At 36.3% G+C, this 13,578-nt stretch overlaps 1 protein-coding gene across 3 annotated transcripts; it reads left to right on the forward strand.

Moving 5' to 3' along the window:
• The first annotated feature begins 3,531 nt into the window (after positions 1-3,531).
• On the forward strand, positions 3,532-13,236 carry LOC135124451 (DAZ-associated protein 2-like). Of its 3 annotated transcripts, none has more exons than XM_064049508.1 (5): positions 3,532-3,799; positions 8,355-8,456; positions 9,855-9,979; positions 10,020-10,172; positions 12,017-13,236. In XM_064049508.1, exons 1-5 carry the CDS (start codon positions 3,784-3,786, stop codon positions 12,197-12,199), a joined length of 579 nt encoding a protein of 192 aa, XP_063905578.1. In that variant the 5' UTR covers positions 3,532-3,783; the 3' UTR covers positions 12,200-13,236. The 3 variants fall into 3 exon arrangements, with proteins under 3 accessions (XP_063905578.1, XP_063905579.1, XP_063905580.1); XM_064049509.1 differs by having other exon boundaries at positions 3,542-3,799; positions 10,026-10,172; XM_064049510.1 differs by lacking the exons at positions 3,532-3,799; positions 8,355-8,456 and adding an exon at positions 8,473-9,781.
• Positions 13,237-13,578: the final 342 nt, after the last annotated feature.

Consider the following 13,578-nt stretch of genomic DNA (forward strand, 5'->3'; position numbering starts at 1 on the left):
GCTTAATTTGAAAATTCTTACCATTTTTTGCGTTTCAGAATTTTTTGTGAATTTTTTGACAAATTTTTTTCCAACTAAATTTTTCGAAAATTACGACAGTTTTTCCACTATTCTTTTGAAAATTACCTAAAGAGATTTTTGTAGATTTCTATAGTATCTTAGAGAATTCTTACAATTTTTTTCAAAATTGCCAATATAAAATATGGTAATTTACAGGGTTCTTAAAAAATTTATCTATCAAACGCATATTTCGAAAATGTTGGTCCAGGACCATCAAAACTCAATTTTTTTTTATTAGTTCGTCGAGATTTATCCCGGATTTTTTGAGAATTTTAAGACATTTTCAAAAGCACAGTTGCTTAGATTTAACCTTCCGAAAATTTTGACTATTTTTCTAGGGTTTTCAAACAGCACCTAAAGATATTTTTGTTGAAAATTTCGAACTCCAGAGGTTATTTTGGGGTTCATTGTCTCGAAAATTGTTATAATTTTTTCAAAATCATCAAAATAAAATATGGATTTTAAAAAATGTTTCCTCTCAATACAAATTTTTTGTCAAGTTTTATACAACTTTTCGAAAAGCTCAATTTTTCGATACTTAACAAAACTTTGGAACGTCTTTGAAACTTTTTGGAAAATTGCATAAAACGATTTTTTTCTACAGTTTGACTTCTAAAAGTTATTTTTGGCTTCATTTCTTTGAAAATCTTACAATTTTTTTAAAGTCGCCAATATAAAATTATTGTGGCAATTTTTAGGATTGGAAAAAAAGATGGATTTGAAAACAAAAAAAACTGTCAAACCATTTTTTTAGAAAATCTTTGACGAGTACCACCAAAACGCAATGTTTTTCGAATCAGTTCGTCGATATTTACATTTCAGAATTTTTTTGACAAAATTTTTCCAAAAACTAAATTTTTCGATCCTCCCCTTCCGAAAGTTTCGACCATTTTTCGACGGCTCTTTTGAAAATTACCTAAAAAGATTGTTTGTAGATTTCGAGCTCCAGAGTTATTTTAGAATTAATTTCTAACGTTTTTTTAAAATGTTGCTATACAATTTTGATTCTTTCCCTCAAAATCTCGAATTTAAATCGTTACTATGGAAATGTGGCGACACAATAATAAGCAGTCATAAGCGAACAAAGATAAGCTCCTCCGTAGTCTAGTGGTAAGGGCACCCGCCCGGCAAGCGGTAAACGTGCGGTTCGATTCCCACTAGAAAAGCAACAGTTTTCTTCGCTTACCCTACAGAAATACCCAATTTAACACCTTTAAATTTCACAAGTTTTCACAAGATTAATAGGAGCAAAATCAGTTTTATCTTAACAAGTACTAGGAAAGCCCACCCGCCCCCTATTTTCTTAGAGGGTATGTCATTTGCCAAATTCAGTCTTATCTTACCAAGTACTAATCCCACGACCCGCCCTCTACTTTCTCAGAGGATATGTCATCTGCCGAAATAAGTCTTACCTTAGAAAGTACTAGCCCCGCCCACCCACCCTTTACTTTCTCAGAGGATATGTCATCTGCCGAAATAAGTCTTACCTTAGAAAGTACTAGCCTCGCCCACCCACCCTTTACTTTCTCAGAGGAAATGTCATCTGCCGAAATAAGTCTTACCTTAGAAAGTACTAGCCCCGCCCACCCACCCTTTACTTTCTTAGAGGGTATGTCATTTACCAAATTCAGTCTTATCTTACCAAGTACTAGCCCCACCCACCCACCCTCTACTTTCTCAGAGGATATGTCATCTGCCGAAATAAGTCTTATCTTAGAAAGTACTAGCCCCGCCCTCCCACCCTTTACTTTCTTAGAGGGTATGTCATTTGCCAAATTCAGTCTTTATCTTACCAAGTACTACACTACAGCTCGAAAAAATCCAGTGGGTCTCTAGTGGGCCATGAAATTTATTTTTAACATAATGATGTTAAGTTAATTAAATTTTTTTCAATAATTCTGAGACGGAATTTTTTGGTTTTATTCTTAATTAATATTTCAATGTTTGTAAACTTACTTAACAGTAGCGAAGTTTTTTTCTCCTTGACATTCTTACAGAAATCAAAGTAATTTATCATGCGAACTTTTTACGAAAACTTTACAACAATGGATGATTTTTATTTCCCGAGCGGATTGTAATGAGATCCATGGCCACTTTTGTTTTCTGGACGTTTAATGCCTTCAAGAGTACGAAAAAATAGGTCTTCCGTTTCCGTCTACTTGTCATCTGTTTGCCAGATTTATTTTTGACAGACAATCCCCGAAACTACTGGATCGATTGTTATCAAATTTCGTATTTTTGGTTTTCTCGTGCAGATGCTGAAATGCTAACCAAAATTTGCCTGATCATCTTCACCAACGATGTACTGAGGTCCCGGCAAAAATTTTTATAAAAGTAGCAACTATATTTTATAAAATAACACACTCTTGTAATTGTGGTTTATTAATCTACCTGCTTTTTGTTTATTATTATTATATTTTTTTATTCTACAATTCCCCTTGTTCTTTAGGCATATAATACAAAGCTCCATAACCACAGTGGAGTCTAGCAGAGGTGCGCTCGCTTCGCAGATGGGAGGTCCGGGGATCAATGCCGAGCTGCAGTTTTTTATCAATCTAATCAAGAACGGTTCATACTATTTTCCCGAAAATTTGAGATCTGTTCTGAGAATCTGGTGTTATTAGTAATTACACCGTACCTATTCAAAGTGATATATACAGATGTTGAGATCATAACAAAATTTTGTTAGACAAAACTCACTTGAAACAAACGCATAACATGCTTCTTTAGCTGTAGTTTGACAGTCTACACCACCGTGTCCACACATAGTTTTATTTTAACTTACGAGGGTTATAAAAAAATAAAATTCGCAAAATTTAATTTTGTAATGAAGGAAGTTTTTTCTAAATAACTTTAAATCTTTTTTTTTTTCTACGCAAAAAATAGAGACTGGCAATTTACAACGCTCTTGAGTCATCTACCATTAACAATTTCACCAGAAAATTTTGTCGATTTCTGTGAGAGTTTGTTTTTTGAAATTTGAGATTTTATGTAGTGGGCAAATACTTTTGAGCGATGATATAACTAAAACTGAAAACAAAAATTAAAAAATTCAACGATTATGGCGCTAGTATTGTAAAATTAATATTTTAGTTGTTTTGTTGTTTTGGAATGGTTGTGCTTTTAAATTTCGTAAAAGAAAACTATGAATTTTTAAACTGGCGCCTCTCTAGTATATAGTAGTAATACACAACGAGGTAAGAACATCCGATGAACATATTCATATTTTCCGGTATTTTGGACTATTTTGTGGTTCGTTAGTTTTAAGATTTTGATTTAAAGTTGTCTATTCTGCGTGATACACAAAATACGTCTACAATCTTTCCTTTTTTTAGAAATTAAATTGTGGCTATTTGCCTTTAGAAGTTGCGGCATGTGTCAACCATTGTCAACCACCCCACAGGACTGCCAACCTATACGCCGCGGAAAATCAAAAGTCCTATAAGTGAAACGAAGTTAAAGCGTAAAAGAGTTTTCTGCTGTATATACATTACACGTGGTGGTGGAGCGTCTTGAGGGGGTGTTTGAATATCTTTTGAACGCGTAATATCGCCTTTTCGCGGGGGTTGTTAATTGCCTCTGTGTCCTCCACACGCATGCGCTTAAATTTTTGACGTTTGTGCTGTGATTTCAGTGTCAGAAGTGTTGTGTTCCATAAATAATAGTGTAGAGCCGTAATAGTAAAAATTAAAGTAATTGATATTTGTAGAGGCCCCCGAGACAATGAGCGACAAGAAAGGTAAGTCGGATGGTTCGTTGTGGAGCCCGCGTAAAGTCGGCCCTGATTGTGCCCCATTTGTCGGTTTCCGGGCCCCCGTGTGCTGTTTGCAGTGCAGTTTTTCCGATCGAGCGCCTAATGTTGTCGCGGGGGCAGATTCGGGCATAAAAATCGCATAATTCCATGCAGGATGTTCCAATCAATACTAACAGTTAGGTTATCTTTGTCTGAATCAGGTAACTCACATGTTCTTGCTCATTCTGTTCCCATGCCTTTTTAATAGCCTTGTCCTACATTGCAAATACTGCAGTATATGTTAGGGATTTTAATAAAATGATGTGATTTAGGGCGATTTATATGATGACATGTGTTACTTCCAGCGCCTGGTTTTATACCAACTGAGGAGGAGCCGCGCCTGGATAAGGAGCTCGGACTGCAAAGAATACAGTACATATTTATTTTCATGTGTTTTAAACAGTGGCTGATGCTTGTTGGTTATACCCGCTCAACGATTTTACCTTCACTAGATTTTTGGTTGGGATTGCATACAACACTGCATTTGTACAGAAAAGTTCAATACAATTGGTTACACTTCAGAATCATACCATGATGCAGTGTTGTAACAATTACTGTAGCTGAAGATGTAAAAATTCTCAGTGGTCCAACATTAGACATTTGTGGTCTATTCACTGCATGATGAAGTCCAAAAAATATGAAACCTACAGTCGGCCTATCTAAATTAACCCATTTGTATGTGCGGAACGTCAATAGAAGGGCAAAAAGCCGTTCCAGTTACCACCGTTGAAATTCTAATGACGTTAAATTGCGTGATAAGAGGCGGCCTGAAACGCAGAAACTTTGCATATTTGCTATAATGGGGCTCCAGTCTATTTTAAAACAATTTATTTCTCTTAAACTTTTATATTCCGAGCAGATGCTCATCAAACAGATCGAAATTATTTAATTTCAATTGGAAAAAAATGTCTGCTTCTAAAAACAACTGTGGTTTTATTTGCAAAAGTAAAAAATCCAACCGCGTTCAGTAGCCACCACAGTAGCCAACAAAAAACGTATCGATCCTTGGTTGCGTATTTTTTCCAGTGTTACTTTAAAAAATTATTAATAGCTATACTGACTTCAAAATTGTACAATACAAAGTTTAAAAACCTCAAAAAGCCAATGACAATTTAACAAGAAATTAGATTTTTTATAAATATGTAGGAGTTTTTCAGTCAAATTGATGGAAGTTTCAATCTTTAAGACTGTTTACTTTGACTTTATTATTTTAATAGAATAGAAGAATATTGAGAAATAATTGTTTGAGTTGTTTGCAGTAATTGAAGTCTAAATATACACCGGTCATAGTCACGCTGCACACGAACACAACAAAAATATTCTATTCGTTGAAAATTAGAAACAAAGGTCTTTTATGATTTTCATTATTTTAGTTGCATGTAAAAATAGTCCTTTTTTACGCGATTGACGTGAGAAATTTTTTCACGAAGTTTCGTAATTTTTCCCAACCATTTGTGCGTTTCGAAGTATTATTATTCTGCCCACAAGAAAATTTCTAGCTGGTATTTATTTCGGTGCGTAAAACCGCCCGTTAATTAATTCTTCCTGCCCGCAGTTGTTAAGCAATATGTGCAAGCAAATAAATCAAAATTATTTTTGTGCGTTTTTTTCTGACACGTGTAGGCTTCCAATTTATTTTTTCCCGTTGTGTTGGTGTTCGGAAGGTCAGTGGAAAACGGGTCAATTGACAAGCGTAATTATTACCCAATGCATCATTTTTATCGTCGTATGTGCTGTGAAAAAAAGAGCGTGTCGTTCGAACATGCAAAGCGAGGAACGAGCGAAAATCGATCATTGAAACGAGCCAAATAACTCAAGGAATTCCTTCCTGTTCTCAGTTGAGAAAGTTAAATGTCGATTTCAACTTTCCGCGAGCTCCGCGCTGACAAATAATTAAATATTTATATTCTGGGCGTCTCGCGCTGCTTTATTATTCTGTTTTAGTATTTAATTAGTGCAGTTTTAACTGGCGGAGTTGCTTTGGAATTATAAATGATTTTGCTTTTGGGGCAATGGGGACGAAGACGCTGGAGCGAAATGAGGGAATTTACGAAAATTAAAAACGCTAGCAGGTGGTGCACCATCCATCTGGCAGAGCTTTTGAGTCCTAAAAGAATAGAACAAATACTCAATGAACTTTTATAACAATTAAATAGCAGACCACGTGTTATATAATAAACATGTGGAGTGAATTTTGTTCATAAGATACTAAATACGTCTATGGAAGAAAATATGTAAGCAATCAAAGAAAAAGGAACGTGAAAACTCGTGGAGAAACTGCTTCGAAGCCTTGAAATGCAAACTCCAAAATTAGTAAACCGACGTATGCAGGTGTTGTAAAAAATCACAATTTAGGGACACGCTGTATGAAAATATCCAAACTCAGTTCGGCAAACCGTATAGATAACACTCTAGTTAAAATTATGTGTGGAAAAGGGATTGGAAACGAGATCCGGGACCGGACTTCCCACTGACTTCGTTATTTGGTTACAACACCAGCTGTTGTCCGATACTGATCTTTACCACCTTCACGAGAAGGAAGTACGGATAATGGCCGACAGAAATTTTGCCAGAGATTACAACTGTAGTTCCATTATGTATGTTATGACAAAATTACACCTTATAGTCCAAAAAGCTAAAATCATTTCTCTTCGACACCGAACTCACGATCTTCGTAAATGTCCAGAAAAGTAATAGAAAATAGGACAGGCAATTTTTCCCCAATTGGTGATTATTTCCTTACTTTCATTGAGTCATGATTCGCTCGGAATCAGTTCTTTCAACACCGAACTAAGAAAGTAATATAAAATATGACAGCGGTTTTTCCGCATTTGGTAATCATTTCCCGTTTTTTTCGTGACCGCCTTACCTCATGTAAATGCGAACAATTTAATGCCGTTTTAATCTAAATTATTTAAATGTATTTAAAATCGATTCCGCCAACCTAACGAACGTCACACGAGTCTGTTATTAAGCGATTGTTTATTCATGGGGCTGATTGTTGTGTTACATATTTTTTGTTGTGTGTGGGTGTAGGGTGGTACTTACTGGATTCACCCGGTGTTTGCTACAATGTTGGCTAAAACCGCTGCAGCACCTCTACGTCGCTAATATATCGTAAAACAGCCTTTACCTATCAAATTACCGTACCTCAGTCAAGTCCAGCCTCAGAAGCGGATAATTTGATGGGTCGAGCGTACTCTGCCACAGGTCAACGGGATTTTGTACTTAAAATGTTTGAATTACCTTATTAATAATATGTGACTAATCTAGACTAAGTAATTCTTTGATAGATGATAGTTCTTACTTGTGCATGGTGCTAGGGTATATTGGTTTCGATTAAACAATACTCGATTATCTGACAAAGCAATATACCAGAACACTCGGTCTAATGATTTTTATTTTTGCATGTCTCATAGTGTACAGAATAGGGCATGTAGCCATTTTCGATCCTTGGTACTGATGCAGGTTTTTTGAAACGTTTGAAAAAATCTGTATGTTGAAGATGTTAGATAATTTGATTTCTACTAACTCGTGCTAATTTCCCTTCATCCTAGCTTCTAAATTGAAAATAACAGTCATTAGGCTTGTTTTTTTAGATATTTCGCATGCTTTCGACGGCTTCAGCAGATCAAATGAAAATCAGATCTGCTGGAATCGTGTTTTTTTTTATTTTTGCATGAAAATTTTTGTTTATTGTTATTACGGAAAATACACTTGTCGTGAACCTTATGCGTCTCCAGAGGTGTATTTTCGTTTTTATTTAACTGTTTACATTTCAGTTTGCATGTTTTGCACACCATGTTCATTTTGCATTTGAATTGATAAAGAAGCGAGTCAAAACAAGAAAATGCAAAAATCAAAATTTAGGATCTGTTATTTCTTCGGTTTAATTGCTTTTATAATTTAAAGGATAAGAGAGAAAGAGATTATTTTTTCTCGACCCCTATCCGTTTATTTTGGTTTTGTGTTGTTCCTTCGTTTTCGGTTTTAAAATTCCTACCATTCTTTTTCCTTGTGTGACCGTAAAGCGAGATCGCGCAAATGCAGACTGAACGTATGCATGCTTTCAAAATAATATTTTTTCCTATGAATATAACGTACGAACATTCTAAATGTAAATACTAGCTATAGGAGTATTTTGTATTATATCTAGTCGAAAATCGAATCTGAAAAATTTGTGCAAAAATATTCGACGACCCAGCACTAAAACCAACCGAAAAATATTTTTGCATATCTTCGAGCACTGTGAATGTTTATATTCATATACGGGAACGTCACAAATTTTCAGTGTTTTCCACTATAAATTTTTCTCTCTCGAACATGAATCTTTTTCGTTTCGCTTGGTTTTCAAATTAGTTCAAATTAATAATGATTTGCTAAATTAAATCAAAAAAGTTTAATCAAATTCACAAGTCAATTTGGTTTGGTTTTTATGTTTTCTTTTCTGTGACGCTAGATGGTGTTGATGTTAAAATGGTGTTTTTAATTCGATTTGCAGCTATAGGGGGCGCTGTTCCCCCACCTTCATCTGCTCCAGCATTTACTCCTCAGCCTCCACCGCAGGCTAATCAGTCTGTGCCGACACCACAGCCTTACGGAGGTAATTTACAGGGGAAGTGTGGGAAAATTGCTGGCAGAAATTATGTATATAACTGTATGTATGCTTCTTTAGTGTGGTACTAACAGTATAATCAACTGTAAATAGGAAAATACCAAAACGACGTTATTTATTCTTGTTGCCGCTTATGTAAGCTAAAATGTGTCACAAACGTCTTTGTTTATGTTGTTTTTTGTTGTTTGTTTCTGTAAGTAATTGACCAAATCCAGATTCTATTAAACTGTATTTAAATTCATGCCAAAATTTAAACTTCATGTGACATTTGATACTGGAGATCGACAGCGTTAAGTATCGTCGTCTTATGATTTTTGTATATAAAACAGTTGCTGCGACATGTTCAAAAATATTAACAACAAATTAGGAACAAAAACAGGAAAAGCTGCAATGAAGACTAAAGAAAAAACAAAACTACAATAACAAGCAATTAGAAGAGCGTAAGAACGGGGCTTCTAAAATAAAAGCAATGGAAACATAAAATTGAGCATATTTTGAAACCGTGAGAACGTTTAAGGAAATCCTAAGGATACAAAATTCGCATTGAAACAATAATAAAAATCATTATAAATGTTTACAACGCCATGGATTTAAAGCTAAGGCGGAGTTTCAGGCAACCAATGACGTAACGAGAAACGATTTTAAGATGTGACTTCCATGTTGAAAACACCATTCATTGGTAATTTACTTGCGAGGCGTGATCTGGTCGGCCTATGAAATCGCCGACTTTTATTGTGGACAATCCTATTTATCGAGCGTCCTTGATATTTATTGCACTATTTCAACTAACTAAAAGTATTTGGACAGTAACGGAAGGAAGTTTCGTAAACAGAAAACGTTTGTTCCCACAATGAGAAAAGCCACAGAATGTTAGTTACAGAAGGTCACGCTTTGTGTTGAAGTCAATACTGCTCTTCTAAATTTAGAGGCAATAAATAAAATGCAAATTACATGAGATAATGTTTGCGAGAGAATTGTTTGCGTGCTATCAGTTGAAAAGAATGTACTCCACCTGCTATTTCAACGCGTTATCGCGTATTTGCGAGATTAGATGTATAATTTATCATTTATTGTCATTACAGATAAAACTTAATGTGCTTGTAAATGCATATTTCGATTCTTTTATGCGCAGTTATTAGAGATAAGTGATAACTGTGACATTGTCGCTCTAAGAAATTTATTAAAAAAACACAAAGCGGCCATGGCGCTAGGCGACGTTAACGAACATAGTGACGAAAAAACCATCAACGCAGTGATGGACGAAGCAAAAAGCCTGCCCGAACCGGCAGCAAACAGCGATACGCAAGGGAAGAGTAAGTTCACGATGCCAGCAATTTTCCCCGGAATCGCAGCTCTTTAGTCCGCGTGTAACGGTTTTTCTTATAGTGGTGCCCGGTATTCCCACCGGCTCTCCTTATGTGATACCTGGCCAGACTCAGATATACCCTCAGGGGCCACCTCCGACCTATGATCAAGCCCTGACGCATCCGGCAGCTATTGTGGGCCAACCGGTAAGACTTTCGTGTTTGTAGCGCCATCTACTGACAACAGTTGCAGATGTACCATCCAGGCACCATGTACGCAGCTGGATATCCGACGTACCTAGGGTACCCCACTTATGCTCCCATGCAGTATTATCCGTCTCTAGGTGCATATTCGTATGCGATGCAGCCGGCGCAGCTGAGGCCAACGATCATGATACCTGTAAGTTGTTGAATCTTTCCAACCGGTTTTGTAGAAATTATCCGTGGTTTTTTTGTTGTTGCTTTAAAAACAATCCTAAGATTACATACACAACAAAACCACAAAAAGTATGAAAGGAAAAGAGAAAAGGACCTATTAAGAAAACGTTCGTTCTAGAGAATATCAAACTGGGTGTGATAGAGCTTTCAAAGCCCACCCAATGCAAATTGAACTCTCAAGCCACCTTTGCTGATAAATTACATTACAATTATGTTCATAAGTAATGTCTAGCCTATGTTTGTCCATGTGGGTGCAGACTACATTCTGACTTAACAAAGTCTTCTTACGTCATGTTCGCCTGTTGGGAACATGTAATCATTTGACTAATACAATCGAATTTTTTTTTTCTTGTATCTTTTCGTTCACAACTAGGATTTTTCTTGAAACGCAACTTCTGGTTCTTAGAATTTAATCGGAATTTGATTTTTTCTCTTAATCTGTTTATCTGAATTCCCAATTCCAATACCCAAGTCCGAATATTTTTTATATTTTCCACAATGTTACTTTAGTTTCCTGAATGTTTGCGAACTTCCGGTACCCAGGTCCAAATATATATTGTATACACCTCCCACAATGTTGTCTTTGTTTCTTGAATGTTTTCCAAATTCACAAGAACTTTGTTTTCAACCGTCTCGTCAACGTAAACTTCCAGTTCTTGAATGCCTTAGAATTTGATGCAAATTTCCCCTTTTCAGTACACCTCTATCTGAAGCAATTTTTCCAATTCTAGTACCCAGGTCCAAATATATTTTATGTATCTTCCTGAGTGTTGTCCAGCATCACGAGAACTTTTTCAACAGTTTGTGAAACGCAAAGCTGCTCTGTACTTCCAGTTATTGATTGTTTTGGAATTGTATACCAATTTCTCCTTCTTTTCACTTAACCTCTTTATCTGACTCATTTTTTCCGATTCCAGGACCTAACCTCAAATATCTTTTATGTATCTACCAGAATATTGCCTGACGGGCCAATTTCAAGTTGGATTTACAATTTGGCAAGTCCCCGTTGCCATGGAAGATGCGATGACAGCAGTCGCGATAACGAATCAAATCGCGAATCGCAACAACTGTCATCGCAGTTACCATAGCAACGGCACTTGCGATTTCGCAAATCCAACTTGAATTTACCCCCTTAGTTTTCTTCAACATAAACCGCCTCTGTAGTAGTTCTTGAATGCCTAAGAATTTGATAGAATTTTACTCTTCTTTAGCTTCAAATTCTTCATCTGACTCGGCTTCTTCAATTCCAGTACCCAACTTCAAATATTCGTCAATGTTCGCAAAGTTCACGACAACTTTGTTTTGAACCATTTATTCGACGTAAAGCTGCCCTGTACTTCTAGTTCTAGAATGCCCTAGAATTTAATCCAAATGCCCCTTTCTTTTTGGGTAACCTCTTTATCTGAATCAATTTCACCAATTCCAGTGCCCAGGTCAGGTTTTATATAATATATCTTCAGAATGTTGCCTTTGTTTCCTGAATGTTGGCCAACTTTATTTTCAACCGTTTCTTCAACATAAAGCTACTCAGTAGTGTCACTCCTTGAATGCCAATTCCAGGATGCAGCTTCACGTCTTTAATGTACCAGTTGTTTTCAACCATTCCTTGGACGTCAAGGTACAGAGCTGTCGAATTTTGCTGTCTCTTCTCATTTCGAGAATTGTACAAAAAAAATTCCGAGTATATATTTGATTTGGTTCGGCGCTGATTTTTTTTTTAATTAGCGTTGTTCCATGCTGTTAACTTGTTTGGGTGGCGATTGGCCCCACTGTACTAACCCAACTCGCTGCGGTCCTCTTTTGCAGAACGGATACGACGCCGGCGCGAGGTTCGACGGCATAGGCCAGCCTGTGATCCCCCCCGCTCCTCCTGGCGTGCCACCATCCGCAGCGCAACTGGCGGCCATGGCCGGCCACCAGGTGGCGTTAGGTCAGAAGAAGAACTCGTTTTTAGCCGGCGGTTCAGACGGGGGGTATACCTTCTGGTAGGAGCGTCGGGTGCTAGGTTTAAGCAATTCAAGTTAGGCTAACGAATTTTTTTTTTATTTTATCTAAGGAGCAGGGGTCCGGCGATCCCCGGTCCATATCATTGATTTGATGTCGAAAGTGATTTGGACGTCTTCGTCACTTTTGTACGTGAATTGCTGACAACTTACAAACAAAACATAAAAAATGAAAAACTATAAAAAGTAATAAAATAGGTTATTTTGAAAATGAAAAAAATATTAGAGTACAAGTTAGAGCGATTAGCGATTGGCTGCAACTGTCCGATTTGTGCGAGACTTGGACGGTTCTAGGTAATCTGTATTGTTTGATGATGTTACACTTATCTTGAGCATGGGGCGCTGGTTTTATTGACGCGTTGACGACTGAGATTTGCCTCAGGTGATGTTCCGGTAAGTTGAATTGCGTTGCGTTTCCCGTCGTTTCAAGTGATTAGGCGAAAAATTTAACTTAGTTTCATTTCTTTGTTGAATCCTCGATAAGTGTAGTGCAATAAATGATATTTCCATGTTTATGTTGTTGACATTGTAACTTATTGTTTTAACCACTTTTGTAAAATTTTACTTTTGTTGGAAACTATTACGTAAGTAATAAATTTTTATAGGCAATAAGTTGATTGGGACTCGAACTGACGCAAAAGTCACCGATTTTTTGCCTCAGGACGCCCATTTCGAGTGATACTTCTTTTATTTTTGCTAAAGCGACTAGTTTCGGGATAAATGGGCCGTTATCAGTTCTTCGAGTTGAATTATGGCGTTCTTCTTTCGTTGTAGTATAAGAAAAATAAAAGAACTATCATAAGAGTGCAGCTTAATGTATTACTAGTCAATAACAACTATGAAACAATCGATAGACGATCAATGTACTATCTGTATATCTAAAAGTGAAAAACACCAACAAAAATTTCTTGTTACTTGCCATAATTTTGTTATACTAATGTTTTGTTGTTACTTGAAACTTTTACAATGAAATTGAATTATTGTGAGACTGTAAAGATCTATTGTGAAAAATGTATGCTGTAATTGGAGTGTTTTTTTTTTCCTCCCAAATCCGTTACGTTCCTTTCATGCCATTAATTCTAGGTAAAAACTGATTTTAACAGGTGACTTATTTTTGTTTAGTGTCCTAGAGAATTTCGTGGTGTTAAGGTAAGTAAAGTAAACGAAAAATGCAAATACTTATATAATTTCCCGTGTTTTAAGCGTGCATTGAAATAATGTAGCTTCGAGGTTATATGTGGGATAATTTATGTTTACCACCTGTGCTGCCATCTTTTGGTGGAATTTCGATTGTTTATTAAAATGTACATTTTGTAGGCACTGTTGCCAAGCTGGCATGCAAACTAGTTTGCCATTACTTAATTT

This window comes from Zophobas morio, unplaced genomic scaffold, assembly GCF_036711695.1.
Source record: "Zophobas morio isolate AGI-343-1 ecotype UQ-CSIRO unplaced genomic scaffold, CSIRO_AGI_Zmor_V1 ptg000007l, whole genome shotgun sequence".
NCBI lineage: Eukaryota > Metazoa > Arthropoda > Insecta > Coleoptera > Tenebrionidae > Zophobas > Zophobas morio.